This window comes from Hyla sarda, chromosome 9, assembly GCF_029499605.1.
Source record: "Hyla sarda isolate aHylSar1 chromosome 9, aHylSar1.hap1, whole genome shotgun sequence".
Classification (NCBI taxonomy): domain Eukaryota; kingdom Metazoa; phylum Chordata; class Amphibia; order Anura; family Hylidae; genus Hyla; species Hyla sarda.
This window is the reverse complement of record NC_079197.1, coordinates 21,935,683-21,954,704: the sequence shown is the minus strand read 5'-3', so window position 1 is coordinate 21,954,704 and position 19,022 is coordinate 21,935,683. Positions and strand designations below refer to the sequence as shown.

The 19,022-nt window shown below is 41.3% G+C and overlaps 1 protein-coding gene across 1 annotated transcript in view; it reads right to left on the bottom strand.

Moving 5' to 3' along the window:
- LOC130291024 (5'-nucleotidase domain-containing protein 2-like) overlaps positions 1-19,022 on the bottom strand; it is a 55,538-nt gene that overhangs the window by 34,785 nt on the left and 1,731 nt on the right. The window contains exon 2 of the mRNA XM_056539351.1: positions 938-1,122. Coding sequence (XP_056395326.1) covers positions 938-1,122 — 185 coding nt within the window. The remainder of the gene's footprint in view (positions 1-937; positions 1,123-19,022) is intronic.

The window sequence follows — 19,022 nt, the reverse complement described above, 5'->3', positions numbered from 1 at the left end:
TGTCTGATACTTGTTTTTGTTTGTACCTCATAATTGTAAGAGCTGCGGAATCTGTAGGCGCTAAGTAAATAAAATAAATATCCATTGACTTCCATTCATTAACGATAGACAACAAATGCATCAGTTTTGATCCGCATCCGATTTTGCACGAAGATCGGAGGTAAAATCGTGGTTGACCACGATTTTTCATCCAGATTCTAAATTTGATCGAAATAGTGTCCGATTTTTTTTAATTATTGATGTCTATGTAAATCACATGGAATCGTGTGACTGTGCGTTTCTATAAGATTAGTACGCATGCGCAGTAGACTTCAAAACACATAAACTTAACTTTATTACCATTGGTATATATATATATATATATATACACATTTTAAAAACAGGATCAGATTTTTATTGAAAATCAGATGGAATTTTCATCTATACGATTTTCGGATACGATTTTAAAATCGGATAGCAAAGAAATTTTCACATACGATTGTGTACGATTTTTTGCAATCCGATTTCGTCCTATTTTACGGTCCGATAATCGGATGGTTAAATCGTGATGTGAACCTAGCCTAAAAATAAAATTAAAATAAATCTGCATATGAATACTTATCAAAACCTCCCCCCCCACCCCACGTTTCATTCCCAGTTTTATACTAGGTCTAGTTTGTGCTATTCATTTCATGCATTTATTTGCTTCTTCCGTATTTGTCATTTGCTCCTGCACTTACCAATGGTAAAGTGTCCGAAAAGAGCCTGGCAACCCAACAAATTGTATATGTTGTTTTCCTTGTAGATAAGTGGCACCTGAGGTGTCCGCCATCCCTCCACCCTCACCCACCAATTACAGCCAAACCAAGTCCGCTCACCTTTCAGTATGTCCTCCCCAATTCCACCTTGTGAGCACCCCCCCCCCTCCCCCCCAAGCCATAGAGGTTCTACAACTTACCTTGTACTGTTCCACCAGGATGTCCCTGGCAGTGTTGAAGATCATGGAGTGCAGGGCGTTCGAATACAGCGCCAAAGTATAGTCGTAGTCAAAGCCGTAAATCTCTATGTCTCCGAGACACACTTCATTGTTGGCGTAGATGGTAGACGAATTCAGAAGGTTGCACACCCCAGGAGGTAAGAGGTCTGGAGAAGAAAGAGAAACCAGATACTAAGAAATGAAGCCAGGAATCTCTTTGGAAGTCAATATTGGGGGAAAATTTAGCAAAACCCGTCCAGAGGAAAGAGTTGCCCAGTTGCCCATACCAACCAATAAGATCGCTTCTTTCATTTTTGAAAAGGCCTCTTCAAAATGAAAGTAGTGATCGGATTGGTTGCTATGGGCAACTTTTCCTCTACACAGGTTTTGATAAATCTCCCCCAACGGGGGAGATTTATCAAAACCTGTGTAGAGGGAAAGTTGCCCAGTTGCCCATAGCAACCAGATTGCTTCTTTTTTAACAAGGCCTCTGCAAAATGAAAGCAGCAATCTGATTGGTTGCTATGGGCAACTCAGCAACTTTTCCTCCACACAGGTTTTGATAAATCTCCCTTTATGTGTATATATTTTTTAGGGTTGGGGGGAAATACCCTTGCCCATTTCTTTGAACTAGAAAAAAGCACTAGCAACGGTGCGGGAAAGAGGTCACCCATAACAGCGGCGGTACGGGAGTCACTTTCTGCATTAATAGTGATTACTATACTACGAGAGCCCAATTAAACTCAATGGGATTTCGCCCCCTAGACACAAAGGACATTATTGTGACTGCAGGAATTTCCTTTGAACTAGTCGCATCCATTACAACCCCCTCTGATCTACTGACCCATCAAAACAAGCCTGTGTGGGGGAGGGGGCAGGATAATAGAGACCATGTGGCTACCATGAGCCCCCGACCACAACATCAACAACAACTTCAAGGGCTTTCAGATATCCGAGGCTAATGTAAAGCAGAGACGGGGTCACTGCCGCACATGACATGTCTGAGCGCCGTCCATTGTCCTTGTAACATGTGACTGGAATGCCCTGTATATTCCAGTGCAAGAGGAGTTAATGGTCAATGACCTCTGACTGACACAAGACTAAATAATCTAAACCAATGGGACCTACAGATGTTGCAAAACTACGACTCCCAGCATGCCCGAACAGCCGTTGGCTGTCCGGGCATGCTGAGAGTTGTAGTTTTGCAACAGCTGGAGGTCCACCGTTTAATGAACACTGATCTAGACTATGCCTTCCAATATAACTGGAATCTGCCCTCCACTGTTTTATACTAAATGTGCAATAGGGTCATGTTCACACCGGGTGGGTATAATTTGAAGCCCAAAAATGCACATCATATGCTTCAAAACAGACCTATTTTTTACATATGTAATTGTATTTTGTATTGAATTACTGTGGAAATTGCTGTAAGTTCACTGTTACGTTTGTATGTTTGTTTTGTGGTACAGGAGTAAAATTGCTATGACATTTATTATACATACATACACACACATATTATATATAATAATATATATAATAATAATAATAATAATAATAATAATAATTATAATAATAATTATAATAATAATAATAATAATAATAATAATATATATAATAATAATTATAATAATAATATATATAATAATAATATAATAATAATAATATATAATAAATAATAATAATAATAATAATAATAATAATATAATAAATAATAATAATATAATAAATAATAATAATATAATAAATAATAATAAAATATTATAATAAATAATAATATTAATATATATATATATATATATATATATATATATATATATATATATATATATATATATATATATATATATATATACACACACACATATAAATATATATAATATTGGGCTGCCTGCAAAACAAAAAAAAATTTATGCTTTCAAATAGTAAAAGCTTAAAAGTATCCACACGTATAAAAAAAAAAAAATTATATACATATACACATATAATAATATATATATATATATATATATATATATATATAATTTTAAAAATATTGTAAGCAAGCAGCTGGTAAAGTGTATCACAGAATTTTTTCCTCAGTGACATAAGTCTTGAGTTTGTGTCCAGGTTTATAAATAAATAAATAAAATATTGACCAAAAATACTACATGTGACCCCAGTTTTTAGGAAGGAGATTTTTTTGTGCATATCTAATTACCGGTACCCTTATTCTATTTCTATAGCGCTCACGTATTTTGCGGCACTGTACAGAAGTCACATTGGTCCCCTGTCCTAGCCTGTACTTTATTTTTTATGCCCCTTTTTAACTCCCTCTAAAACGGGAGAACTCTGGTTAGCTCAGTGGAGCTGTACGGGACTGCCGCGGTGAAATTGCGGCATCCCAAGAAGCTGAGAGGACAGCGGGAGGTGCCTTACCTTGCTCCTTGCTGTCTGATCGGAGATTGATTGCTCCAAGCCTGAGATCCAGGCTTGAGCAATCATGCGCAGATAACACTGATCAATGCTATGCTATGGCATAGCATTGATAAGTGCCTACAATCAATGTATTGCATGTTATAGTCCCCTATGGGGGCTATACCGGTCCGATGACGGGAAGGCGCACTCAATATGCACGCCAGCATCCATATGATCCTTAAGCGGTTAAACAAGAAAAAAAACAAAAAAAAACACATATGCAGAACTGATACAAAACACTGAAGCATCAGCAAATAGGACATATTTTTTTATGCAAAATAAACTAAAATTTTACAACTTCTGCCAAAGTAAATAAGACATAATAACTGGGTGAATGTGCTGACAGTGCGCACCTATACAGTGCACATGGAGAAGGCTTCCCACGCCCTGACAGCGGCCGCGCAGCAATGCACACTTCAAGTTTCACACAGCTTTCCACTGGTGATAAAAAAAAAATTAAAAAAAGCAGAGGGTTGGCTGGTAAATGGTAATTGTGCATCACCGCTGCCAGAATCCACATGGCCCTGCGTCACTGCCCGTCTACTGGGACTGCCACATCACCGCTTCCCAAAATGTCCGGACTCGGCCTGCTGAAATCTGATAAGACGGAGGTTTTCTTCCCTAATAGTCACTAAGGAAACGAACCCTCCCCCCACCCCATCCAGTGTTTTACCCCTTATTATAAGCAATTGTGGGTAGGGTTCTTCTTAAGTTTCTTGTTCTTGTAAAGATGGAAAAAAAATATAGCAAAAAATAAATAAATGTGCACTTCTAGGAGCCTTTGTTTACACTGACGTTTTACTCCCATTCTACTTCAAGTCAAGCGTTTAAAAGCAGAAAAAAAATAAAAAATAAAGATTGACTTGTTCCAGGATCAATGCCACCCCTGTCCACAGGTAGAGTGTGGCACTGCAGCTCTGTTCCATAAGGTTAAAGGGGAACTCCGGTGGAAACAAGCGGAAAACAAATGTTTTCAAATCAACTGGTGCCAGAAAGTTAAACAGATTTGTAAATTACTTCTATTAAAAAATCTGAAGCCTTCCAGTACAGTATACTGCTGTATACTACAGAGAAAATTGTGAATTCCTTTTTTGTCTGACCACAGTGCTCTCTGCTGACACCTCTGTCCGTGTCCGGAACTGTTCAGAGCAGGAGCAAATCCCTATAGAAAACCTTTCCTACTCTGGACAGTTCCTGACACAGACAGAGGTGTCAGCAGAGAGCACTGTGGTCAGACTGAAAAGAACTTTTCACATTTTTCTGTAGTATACAGCAGGCTGATAAGTACTGGAAGGGTTAAGATTTTTAACTAGAAGTCATTTACAAATCTGTTTCTGGCACCAGTTGGTTTGAAAACTTTTTTTTCCCCACCGGAATACCCCTTTAATGCTAGAACAGTGTTTCTCAAGCAGTGTGTCTCCAGCTGTTGCAGAACCACAACTCCCAGCATGCCCGGGCAAGCAAACGGCTGGAGGCACACTTCCTTGAAAAACAATGGTCTAGACAGCTACTTTGGCACAACATTACTTCTCACAATGCAACTTGTAACCTTGGATTTTTTGGTCGCATGAGACTTTGCCGGCACTGGCCTCAATGCAAGTTACAAATAGGCACCATGTGGCCCAAGACTAAGTGGATTGGACATAGATGTTGTATCACACCTAACCTGTGAATAGGGGTGGTGCTGTATTTGGGGTAGTCTACAGCATTTATCTTGCAGTCAGAAACAATGGAACCCCATTATAGGGCATGGATGAGCCAGACACCAAAAAAAATAAAAAAATAAATGTGACTATAGTGTCCCATCTAGATCATGGGGAGGCCAAAAAATATTAGACCCATACTAATATCATGGGGTATACTCAGGGCTGTGGAGTCGGTAGATAAATGTTCCGACTCCGGAGTTTTCTGTATTAATATGCGAATGTATTTTATACATTCCTTGAAGGAAAGAAAGGTAACATACATGTCATTACCACAGGATCACTGGCTGGGAAGCCAACAGTCTACTATATTGGACAGTTTGTGTGCTGCTCTGCTGCTGAAGATAGGGCAGTGGGAGGATCCAGGAAGGGGCATTTATTATAAAACATGATTTCCCTAGTAGAATCCCATAGTCATGTTTAAAGTTTAAAGGGGTACTCCGCCCCTAGATATCTTATCCCCAGGATCGCCGCTGCGGCACCGCGCTTTCATTACTACACAGAGCGAGTTCGGGAGACGGATACAGAGCGATACAGTGGATGGAGCAGCGTAATGTCATAGCACGGCCCCTCGTTACATCACGGCCCGTCCCCTTAATGCAAGTCTATGGCAGGGGGCGTGAAGACCGCCACGCCACCTCCCATAGATTTGTATTGAGGGGACCGGCCGTGAAATCATGAGGGGCAGAGCCATGATGTAACGGTGCAACCCCTGTATCACGAACTTGCTCTGTGCAGTAATGATAGCGCGGTGCCGCAGCGGCAATCCCGGGGGTCCCCAGCAGCGGGACCCCGGCGATCTGACATCTTATCCCATATCCTTTGGATAGGGGATAAGATGTCTAGGTGCGGAGTATCCCTTTAAGCTAACAAATCGAGTTTACAAGTTTTTATAGCCTTAGCTGAATGGCAGCAGTTTTTCCAATGGTTTACAGCTTCAGTGTTGAACTATTGACCCTCCACTTATACAAGTGTCTAGTCCTGCAAAATTTCCTTAACCCCTTATCAGTGAAAGGCTAGGTTACCCATGGGTTCCCTGTAACAGCAGAACACAACACTATGGAAAGTATAAGTATTGCCGCTCCTAATTGTGCGTTATATAGTGAAGCACATGAAAAGCTTCTTCAGTCACTTAACGTGTTCATTTTGCGGTTATGTGAGGCACTGCATGCATTGTTCTTTATTCTTACAGTAGAGAAGTCGTTAATTATAACTTTTTGTGAATTGGGACATTTAAACTTGCTTTTTTTTTTTAAGTCGTGTCTTGTCACTGCTTGGTGTGGAAACTTCCTGCGGCAGCCTGAACGCTCTGTGGCAAAGAAGGTGAAAATTTTGCAGCAGGAAAGTAGAGGACGTGCCTGTCACCTAAACACAGCCTGTCCTGTTCACACAGGAACCAAATGCTGCAGCTGTGTTGCCAATTTCCCCCAAATTTACTTTGGTAGGCTGCCAAGGAAATGTTGGGAGTTGTAGTTTTTGCAACAGCTGGAGAGCCACAGATTGAAAAAGACTACTCTAAGATATTCCATACAAACAAATGTCATTGATAAAATTGTACGACACTATAATTGTGTACGTTCATAAAAAAAAAAGTTATACAATAAATATACACACATATATGCTACATGTGTATGTATATTAAAATGAGAGAGATATTAGAGATAATTATATATATATATATATATATATATATATATATATATATATATATATATATACACACACACACATACTGAAACATATCTAAATACAAATATATATTTATATTTTTTTAATTAAAACGAATATATAATATAATATATAATATATAATAATATAATATAATATATAATATAATATATAATATAATATATATATTCTATATTTTTTTCTTCTTCTTCCCCCAAAATGTCTACCTGATATTCTAAATGTGCCAGCACTCAGAATGTTAGTCTTCAGTTACATTTGTATACAGCAGGATACAAAGATGTCTTATTGTGTAACAAATGTATCATCCTGTATAAGCCGCTCCTTGTGCAGATCACTGGCGTCTACAAAAGATATAATTACGGTTAACAAAAAAAAAAAAAAAAGGCAAAACCTCCAGCATAAAAGGTGCACACAGTGACTCAGCCGCCGATCTCCTCTGGATGTGAATGCTGACTGTCCCTCCCCGTACGTGCCGCCAGCAACGTAGCCAGAGCATCCCCTGCCAGATCTGTGCCTGAACGTGTCCCCTGAAAGGGATTAGGCGCCTGGGCTCAATGGGCACACGGGATTTACTGCTGGCACTGGGATGAACCAGGCAATTAAAAAAGGAGCTTTGTTATCTGAATCAGCAATTTAAAAATGTTTATTTTTATTTTTCTTCTATAAATTCTGCAGATTTATACCCTGTCTAGATCAGTATTATTACAAAAGCATTGTCTTAGTCACTGGCCCCCAAACTGTGGACCTCCAGCTGTTGCAAAACTACAACTCCCAGTATGCGCGGACAGCCAACGGCTGTCCGGGCATGCTGGGAGTTGTAGTTTTGCAACAGCTGGAGGTCCACAGTTTGGAGACCCACTGATCTAAGTCAAAGTCCTTTAAAAAGGGGTACTCCGGTGAAAACCTTTTTTCTTTTAAATCAACTGGCTCCGGAAAGTTAAACAGATTTGTAAATTATTTCTATTAAAAAATCTTAATCCTTCCTGTACTTATTAGCTGCTGAATACCACAGAGGAAATTCTTTTCTTTTTGGAATGCTCTGTGATCACATCGCGAGCACAGTTCTCTCTGCTGATGTTCTAATAATAATAATAAGTCTTTATTTATTGTTGTCCTTAGTGGGATTTGAACCCAAGGCCCTAGCAGTGCTAACCACTGAGCCACCATGCTGCCCTTAGCATACATCTGCTATGCATGGTTGCTAAAATGGACAGAGATGTCAGCAGAGAGCACTGTGCTTGTGATGTCATCAGTGTTCCAAAAAGAAAGTAATTTCCTCTGTAGCATTCAGCAGCTGATAAGTACTGAAAGGATTAAGATTTTTTTTTATAGAAGTAATTTACAAATATTTACAGGCAACTGAGCTAGAAAGAAGATTAATAGAACGTAACTATCCAGCAGATTTAATAAAGAAAGGGAGACAAAAAGCAGATGAGAAAAATAGAGAAGAATTATGCAGAAAAAAACATAAAAACGCACCCTTGAATAGGTTCAAGTTTACATTTCAGAATTCACCGGTAAATAAAATGATAGAGAGAGCAATTAGGAGGAATTGGTATATACTAGAGACAGATGAAGACCTCAAAGAAATGGCAGGAAAGAAACCATTAACCCCTTCCCGCAGAATGTCATATATAAACGCCGGGTTGTGCAGTGCGTTCGCGCATCCCGGCGTTTATAAATGACATTCAGTTAACCCGGCGATGCGCAGCATCGCACGGGTTAACTGGCAGAAGTCCCGCTGTTTCCAGCAGGGGACAACTTCTGCTTCACCCCCAGGACCATCCATTGATGGTCCTGGTCAGCGATCACTGTGATTGGTCCCTGTGGACCAATCACAGTGATCTGGGGTGAAAGTTCAGATCCCCCGCACTGCCCGCCCCTGGAAGTCGGACAGAACGGGGGACGATGGCTGCAGGGGCTCGCGGGGACCTGCGGCATTCGGGGGGAACACGTGGGGACCGGCGGACTTACCTGATCCAGCGGCGGGACCGAGGAGCAGCGCGGGACCGGCCACGTGGACGAGCAGCGACGGGTAAGTATATAGTCCTCAGAGGCAGCAGTGAAGATCTTCACTGCTGCTTCTAGGAGTCTGAAAACTACAACTCCCAGCATGCCTAGACAGCCTTTGGCTGTCTGGGCATGCTGGGAGTTGTAGTTTTGCAACATCTGGAGGGCCTCAGTTTGGAGACCATTGTATAATGGTCTCCAATCTGTGCTCTTCCAGCTGTTGCAAAACTACAACTCCCAGCATGCACTGACTGTCCAGGCATGCTGGGAGTTTTAGTTAAGCAACATCTGGCCCTTCAGATGTTGCCGAACTACAACTCCCAGCATGCCCTTCAGCTGTCTGGGCATGCTGGGAGTTGTAGTTTTGCAACAGCTGGAGACACACTGGTTGGGAAACATTGTTTCTAACTCAGTGTTTCCTAACCTGTGTGCCTCCAGCTGTTGCAAAACTATGACTCCCAGCATGCACTAACAGACCATGCATGCTGGGAGTTGTAGTTTTGCAACATCTGGAGGGCCCCAGTTTGGAGACCATTGTATAATGGTCTCCAATCTGTGCTCTTCCAGCTGTTGCAAAACTACAACTCCCAGTATGCACTGACTGTCCAGGCATGCTGGGAGTTTTAGTTCAGCAACATCTGGCCCTTCAGATGTTGCCGTACTACAATTCCCAGCATGCCCTTCAGCTGTCTGGGCATGCTGGGAGTTGTAGTTTTGCAACAACTGGAGACACACTGGTTGGGAAACATTGTCTGTTTCTAACTCAGTGTTTCCTAACCTGTGTGCCTCCAGCTGTTGCAAAACTATGACTCCCAGCATGCACTAACAGACCATGCATGCTGGGAGTTGTGGTTTTGCAACAGCTGATGCAAGCCCCCCCCCCCCCCCCCCCCCCCCCGCCCCGCCACCCCCGTGAATGTACAGGGTACATTCACATGGGCGAGGCTTTTACAGTGGGTTTCTCGCATCTTGAGATGCAGCAAATTTTGCGCTGGGAAACTCGCTGTAATCCCCCGCCCATGTGACTGTACCCTAAAAACACTACACTACACTAACACAAAATAAAATAAAAAGTTAAAGACACTACATATACACATACCCCTACACAGCCCCCCTCCCCCAATAAGAACGTCCGGTACACCACTGTTTCCAAAGCAGAGCCTCCAGCTGTTGAAAAACAACAACTCCCAGTATTGTCGGACAGCCGTTGACTGTCCAGGCATGCTGGGAGTTTTGCAACAGCTGGAGGCACCCTGTTTGGGAATCACTGGCGTAGAATACCCCTATGTCCACCCCTATGCAAATCCCTAATTTAGGCCTCAAATGCACATGGCGCTCTCACTTTGGAGCCCTGTCGTATTTCAGGGCAACAGTTTAGGGCGACATATGGGGTATCGCCGTACTCGGGAGAAATTGTGTTACAAGGTTTGGGGGGCTTTTTCTTCTTTAACCCTTCATGAAAAGGAAATGTTGGGGTCTACACCAGAATGTTAGTGTAAATTTTTTTTATTTTTTACACTAACATGCTGATGTTGCCCTATACTTTACATTTTCACAAGAGGTAAAAGGGAAAAAAGCCCCACAAAATTTGTAACGTAATTTCTCCCGACTACAGAGATACCCCATATGTGAGCGCAAAGTGCTCTGGGGGCGCACAACAAGGCCCAGAAGGGAGAGCGCACCATGTACATTTGAGGTGATTTGCACAGGGGTGGCTGATTGTTACAGCGGTTTTGACAAACGCAAAAAAAAAAAAACCCCACATGTGACCCCATTTCGGAAACGACACCGCTCACGGAATGTAATGAGGGGTGCAGGGGGAATTTACACCCCACAGGTGTCTGACGGATCTTTGGAACAGTGGTCCATGAAAATGAAAACTTGTACAGCCCACTGTTCCAAAGATCTGTCAGACACCAGTGGGGGGCAAATGCTCACTGTACCCCTTGTTACGTTCCTCAAGGGGTCTAGTTTCCAAAATGGTATGCCATGTGTGTTTTTTTTTTGCTGTTCTGGCACCTTAGGGGCTTCCTAAATGCGACATGCCCCCGAGCAAAATTTGCTCTCAAAAAGCCAAATATGACTCCTTCTCTTCTGAGCATTGTAGTTCGCCCATAGTGCACTTCAGGTCAACTTATGGGGTACCTCCATACTCAGAAGAGATGGGGTTACAAATTTTGGGGAGTATTTTCTGTTATTAACCCTTGCAAAAAGGTGAAATTAGGGGGGAAACACATTTTAGTGGAAATTTTTTTTTTTTTTTTTTTTACATATGCAAAAGTCATGAAACACCTGTGGGGTAATAAGGCTCACTTTATTCCTTATTACATTCCTCAAGGGGTCTAGTTTCCAAAATGATATGCCATGTGGGTATTTTTTGCTGTTCTGGCACCATAGGGGCTTCCTAAATGCGACATGCCCCCCGAGCAAAATTTGCTCTCAAAAAGCCAAATATGACTCCTTCTCTTCTGAGCATTGTAGTTCACCCATAGTGCACTTCAGGTCAACTTATGGGGTACCTCCATACTCAGAAGAGAAGGGGTTACAAATATTAGGGGGTATTTCCTGCTATTAACCCTTGGAAAAATGTGAAATTTGGGGGGAAACACACATTTTAGTGAAAAAATAATAATTATTTTTTACATATGCAAAAGTCGTGAAACACCTGTGGGGTATTAAGGCTCACTTTATTCCTTGTTACGTACCTCAAGGGGTCTAGTTTCCAAAATGGTATGCCATGTGAGGGTTTTTTGCTGTTCTGGCACCATAAGGGCTTCCTAAATGCAACATGCCCCCAAAAACCATTTCAGAAAAACGTTCTCTCCAAAATCCCCTTATCGCTCTTTCCCTTCTGAGCCCTCTACTGCGCCCGCCGAACACTTTACATAGACATAGAACACTTTACATAGACATATGAGGTATGTGCTTACTCGAGAGAAATTGGGCTACAAATATAAGTATACATTTTCTACTTTTACCCCTTGTAAAAATTTAAAAATTGGGTCTACAAGAACATGCGAGTGTAAAAAATGAAGATTGTGAATTTTCTCCTTCACTTTGCTTCTATTCCTGTGAAACATTTAAAGGGTTAAAATGATGACTGAATGTCATTTTGAATACTTTGGGGGGTGCAGTTTTTATAATGGGGTCTTTTGTGGGGTATTTCTAATAAGAAGACCCTTCAAATCCACTTCAAACCTGAACTGGTCCCTGAAAAATAGTGAGTTTGAAAATTTTGTGAAAAATTGGAAAATTGCTGCTGAACTTTGAAGCCCTCTGGTGTCTTCCAAAAGTAAAAACTCGTCACTTTTATGATGCAGACATAAAGTAGACATATTGTATATGTGAATAAAAAAATTTTATTTGTAATATCCATTTTCCTTACAAGCAGAGAGCTTCAAAGTTAGAAAAATGCAAAATTTTCAAATTTTTCATCAAATTTTAGGATTTTTCACAAGGAAAGGATGCAAGTTACCACAAAAATTTACCACCATGTTAAAGTAGAATATGTCACGAAAAAACAATCTCGGAATCAGAATGATAACTAAAAGCATTCCAGAGTTATTAATGTTTAAAGTGACAGTGGTCAGATGTGCAAAAAACGCTCTGGTCCTTAAGGCCAAAATGGGCTTGGTCCTGAAGGGGTTAATCTCCTATAAAAAAACGAAAACAATAGGAGAAGTATTGAAACGTGCACATAATATACAAAAAGATAAAGAAAAGAAAAATAAAATAGACTGGTTAACTAGTCATGTACCAACAGGGAATTTTCAATGTAAAAATTGTAATTTTTGTAAATATAATCTCGGCTTGCAAACATTCAGAATAGGTCCAATTACCCATACGGTTAGCGAACTTATTACGTGTAAAACAAAAAATGTGGTCTATGTTATATTTTGCCCATGTGGCTTCTACTATATAGGGAAAACAATCAGACAAATGTGCGCTAGAATTAGAGAGCACTTTTACTCTCTACGCACTAAAAAGGGAGCTCCCAGATTTATTTCCCATGTAGTGGAAGCCCATGGAGGAAGTCACGAATCATTAAGGTTTGCAGGAATAGAAAAAGTAGCTGCACGACCGGGGCTAAGATCTGATAAAAACCTTCTTAGAAGAGAGACACAATGGATAATTGCTACTGACGCAACGGGAGTCTTAGGGCTTAATGATAAAGTTGATGTCTCAGTTTGCTTCTAAGAGTGTTTTTTATGATACTAGTCCTGGCAGTCTGAACAAGGAGCTAGATCTTAGTAGGAACAAGCTTAACTAAGCAACCTCCTCCCCTTCTTTTAACGTCACAAGGTGTGTTAGATGGTGATAGGTCCAATTACTAAACTCACCTGTATAAGAAGATGACATGTTCCGGTAAAGAGTTAGGCCCGTTGAAGCACTACTAAGTGCGAAACACAAGTGTCGCCTCTCTGTGGTACCCCCCTCGTACCATCCGTCGTCTCCCCAAGAATTGTACTATGGCTGTGAGCAACGTGCAATAAAATCTGCTGAATTGGAAACCCGGTGAGTGCCGACTTTTCTTTGTCTTCTCATGCACTAATTTACAAATATGTTTAACTTTCTGGCACCAGTTGATTTAAAAGAAAAAAGGCTTTCACCGGAGTACCCCTTTAACTCTCAGCATGCAAAGACCAACCAGTGATTAACCAGCTGTTGCCGTTTCCAACGTGTTTGGAGTTGTAGTTCTGCCACAGCTAAAAGAATATGAGAACATTGTTTTAAGTAAAGCTGGGTATGAAAATGAATCCTTGTCCATCTTTCCTAAGGCTAGGCCTTACGGTATGTTCACACGGCAGAACGTCCATGCGGAAATTTGCTGGAATATTCCACTGCAGCAGAGTCCCATGGATTTTACTGCAATGTGCACACGGCGGAATTTCCACGCCAGATGTTTCTGCCACAGAAATCCCGATCCTGACGTCCGCAGATTTCTCCTGGAAATGCATTGCCCTCTATGAGAGCGGTCCTAGCGTCCAGATTATGCACTTGTTTTCCGGGCGGACATTTCGCACATTTTACTCCATGTGAACATGGCCTTAAAGGGGTACTCCACTGGAAAACATTTATTTATTTTTAAATCAACTGGTGCCAGAAAGTTAACAGATTTGTATAATTACTTCTATTTAAAAAAAAAATAATCTTAATCCCTCCCGTACTTAGCTGCTGTGTGATCCACAGGAAGTTCCTTTCTTTTTTGAATTTCCTCTGTCTGACCACAGTGCTCTCTGCTGACACCTGTCCATGTCAGGAACTGTCCAGAGCAGGAGAGGTTTGCTATGGGGATTTGCTCCTGCTCTGGACAGTTCCTAACATTGACTACAGTGCTCTCTGCTGACACCTCTGTCCGACAAATTCAAAAAGAAAAAAACTTCCTGTGGAGCATATAGAAGCTGATAAGTACTGGAAGGATTAAGATTTTTAAATAGAAGTAATTTGCAAATTTGTTTAACTTTCTGGCACCAGTTGATTTAAAAAAATTTTTTTTTTCCAGTGGAGTACCCCTTTAAGGGTACATTGACACATACAGGATACTGCGCAGATTTGATGCGCAGGATTTGTAACTGCCGATTAGAAGTTGTGATCAGTCATTTAGTTTGCACTGAAATATGCAGCAGAAAATACTGTGCCTCAAATCTGCGTACGTGTGAACGTACCCTAAAGGGGTATTCCAGTTAAAAAACTTTTTTTTTTTTCATATCAACTGGCTCCAGCAAGTTAAACAGTTTTGCAAAACTTCTATTTTTTTTTAATCCTTCCAGTACTTATCAGATGCTGAAGTGGAGTTCTTTTCTGTCTGACAACAGTGCTCTCTGCTGACACCTCTGTCTCAGGAACTGTCCAGAGTTGGAGCAAATCCCCACAGCAAACCTCTCCTGCTCTGGACAGTTCCTGAGACAGCCAGAGGTGTCAGCAGAGAGCACTTGTCAGAGAGAAAAGAACTCAACTTCAGCAGCTGATAATTACTGGCAGGATTAAGATTTATTTTTTTAAGAGAAGTAATTTACAAAAAACTGTTTAACTTACTGGAGCCAGTTGATATGATTTATTTTCTTAACTGTTTAACTGTTGCAAAACTCCAACTCCTAGCATGCCTGGACAGCCGAAGGCTGTCCAGGCAGGCTGGGAGTTGGAGTTTTGCAACAGTTAGAGGCACCCTGGTTGGGAAACACTGGCTTAAAGTGTACCCATCACTTTTTTTTTTTTTTTTATGACTGTGCCCATTTAAAGAGTCATTTAAAAAAAAAAAAAAAAAATAAGACATGTCGATCAGATCTGTCAAAAGTTGTTGATCGCGGTGGGTGTCACTCCCGAGACCCGCTGTGATCGTGTGTTATCAGCCGTCACGCCCCCTCCCATAGACTTGCATTGAGGGGTGGGGCATGATGTCATGAGGGGGCGGAGCTATTACATCACAAGCTCCCGTCGTCTCCAGCGTTCGGAACAGTTTGTTCCAAACGCTGAGCAGCGGAGTACCCCTTTAATATCATGTGACAGATTTCCCCCCCGAGATGTGCGAAACATTGATGAATACATGTGAAAAAAATAATAAAAATAGTCTGTGGCGGTGATGGTCCGGAGCGGCGGGGACACATGAGTACAACTTCGTCTAACAGTGGTCTACAACCTGCGTACCTCCAGATGTTGCAAAACTACAACACCCGGGAATGCTGGGTGTTGTAGTTTTGCAACATCTGGAGGTCCGCAGGTTGTAGACCACTGTCCTATACTTTACATTGCACGGATCCCTCAACATACGATGGTTTCAAAAAACGATTGTCCATTTGGAATGGATTACCATCATATGTTGAGGGACCACTGTAATTAGCACTATTTACTGTATACTATTGTGGCCTCCTCTTATCCCTGATGAGCCCCTTAAACCAGGGGGGGGGTGAAACACGTTGGCAAGAGAGGTTTGCCACTTTCTGTATTATATACTTTAGTTTTTATGGTATTGGTATTCCCTACCCCCATCTCCACACTGAGTGATCAGGAGACTGTAATCCTGGTAGGGCTAATAGATTAGGTATTCACTAGAGATGAGCGAACATACAGTAAATTCGATTGGTCACGAACTTCTCGGCTCGGCAGTTGATGACTTTTCCTGCGTAAATTAGTTCAGCTTTCTAGTGCTCCGGTGGGCTGGAAAAGGTGGATACATTCCTAGGAGACTCTTCCCTAGGAATGTATCCACCTTTTCCAGCCCACCGGAGCACCGGAAAGCTGAACTAATTTATGCAGGATAAGTAATCAACTGTCGAGCCGAGAAGTTTGTGACGAATCGAATTTACTGTAAGTTCGCTCATCTCTAGTTTTCACCTGTACCCTTTCCCCTCTCCCACTATTGGTGTTTAATCATAATATTTTTTTTACATTAGGTACATTATTTTATTGATTACTAAGTAAAAGTTAAGTTTAATATCTGAGCTTCATTGGTGATTTCTTGTTGGATACTTGGGAGTTGCGGTTTTGCAACATCTGGCTCTCGACAGTCTGAAGACCACCTTTATAGGATAAGCCCCCTCAACGACCTAAAACTAAGCTAAGAGAGACAGATTGTAAACTTTAAACATTAGATCTCACTGCAGGGCTTGGTTCAGAGCTTAGACTGTTCACTAGTGCTCTATAATGTCCTCTATGCTGCTGCTTCTTAGGCAATGCTTACACAGCGGAATTTCAGTGCCGGATTCTGCATAGAGATTCCACTGCAGCATAGTCCCGTTGAATAAAATGGGATTCTGCGGTGCTGTGCACACGGCGGGATTTCCGTGCTAGATTTTTCCAGCATGGACATTCCCTTTTCCGTGTCCACAGAAAGAAGGAACACGTTCATTCTTTCTGCGGACTCTGCGCATTCGTTCCAATGCCGGCAGTTTGCGGCATGTCTGCACGGAGATCATCCATTCTGTTTAGTGAACATAGCTTAAAGGGGTATTCCATGAAAAAAACTTTTTATATATCAACTGGCTCCAGAAAGTTAAACAGATTTGTAAATTACTTCTATTAAAAAATCTTAATCCTTTCAATAATCATCAACTGCTGAAGTTGAGTTGTTGTTTTCTGTCTGGCAACAGTGTGTAGTTCCCGAGACAAGAAGAGATGTCAGCAGAGAGCAGAGTAGAAGAGGATTGCTATGGGGGATTTGCTTCTAAACTGGGTGGTTCCCGAGACACGTGTCATCAGAGAGCACTTAGAAAAAAACAGCTCACCTTCAGCAGCTCATAAGTACTGAAAGGATTAAGATTTTTTAATAGAAGTCATTTACAAATCTGTTTAACTTTCTGGAGCCAGTTGATGTATATAAAAAAGTATTTTCCTGGATAACCCCTTTAAAGGGATACTCTGGTGAAAAACTAATTTTATTATTTATTTTTTTTAAATCAACTGGTGCCAGAACGTTAAACAGATTTATAAATTAGATGTAAACGGGATTGGGCAGCTCAACCAAGACACAAGGAAAAACTGAATTTTTGCAATACAGTTCCCGTATACGTTTTCAATTTGAAAACCGTACAGAGCCGTATGCATTGACTCTCCATTGAAAGCCGTATGCCAAAAGATGCATCAGGTTGTGTCCGTTTTTTTCCTGTACCCAAAACCGTAGCCTACAAAAAAAAAAAAAAAAAAACATTGAAACACTTTTTTTTTTTTTTTTAAACATCAGTCAATGTGAACTGTACAGAACCCTATGGGGCAGATTTATCAAAACCTGTGCAAAGGAAAACTTGCCCAGTTGCCCATAGCAACCAATCAGATAACTTTCATTTTGCAGAGGCCTTGTTAAAAATGAAAGAAGCGATCTGATTGGTTGCTATGGGCAACTGGGCAACTTTTCCTCTGCACAGGTTTTGATAAATCTCCCCCTATGTGCGTACAGTTCCATATGGTTTTTGACTTTGCACATTTTTCTTGGAACTTCAAACAAGTGAAACTTTATTCATAATTGTGTAAAAAGTTAAAAACACACTCCCCCCCCCCCTTTTAAAAACGGATGCAACCGGACATCATTTTTCAAACCGTATACGAATTAAAATTTGTACACATGTTTTGATACAGTTTAGTCCGGTTTTGAGGAATCCATTTTTCACAATAACCTGAAACGGAACTGTATTGCAAAAACGTGGAAATAATGTATTTTCAAAAAGAAAAGAACTTCATGTGGAGCATACAGCAGCTGATAAGTACTGGAAAGGTTAAGATTTTTAAGTAGAATATACAAATCTGTAACTTTCTAGCACCAGTTGATTAAAAAAAAAAAAAAATTTCCCCAGAGTACCCCTTTAAGGGAGAAATCATAGTGCAGTGTTTCTCGACCAGTGTGCCTCCTGGTGTTGCCGTTGGCTGTCCGGCCATGCTGGGAATTGTAGTTTTGCAAAAGACAACTGTTCTAGGGGAACAACCTAAAACTAGGCTCTAGAATGATGTCAATAGAGTCTTCTGTCAGAGGTCACCAGCTGACGGAGAGGAGCGATGGTTTGGCCGCTCGCCAGGTAAAAACCTCAAACTCATCCGAAAACTATACAGTGTTGGACGTGTGGATGGGATCGAGGTAGGTGGGCTTCAGGACAGCAGCCATGGGACCCTCTAAACGAGAGTAGATGGTGTGTTCTAGGAGGTTGAGTGAGGGAACACATGAGATCTTCCAAAAGATTCCAAATCCACAACAGAGCCTCATGACAAAGCAGGAGCCCAGGTCAAACTGGTGCAGAATAGAGATGAGCGAACTTACAGTAAATTCGATTCGTCACGAACTTCTCAGCTCGGCAGTTGATGACTTATCCTGCGTAAATTAGTTCAGCTTTCCGGTGCTCCGGTGGGCTGGAAAAGGTGGATACATTCCTAGGAGACTCTTTCCTAGGACTGTATCCACCTTTTCCCGCCCACCGGAGCACCTGAAAACTGAACTAATTTATGCAGGAAAAGTCATCAACTGCCGAGCCGAGAAGTTCGTGACGAATCGAATTTACTGTAAGTTCGCTCATCTCTAGTGCAGAACTATAACTCCCAGAAGCCAAGAACCACAGGTTGGAGATCACTATTATAGTCAGGGGTCAAGTCCTGGGGGGGAAAAAAAAAGTGGGGGAACTCTTCCACTAAAGGGATGGTCCTGCAGGACTTGTTAATGGGAACGTTCTTGCTGTAAAAATAAATAAATAAAAAAAAAAAAGTAGGGACTCAGTTCCCACACGTTCCTGCAG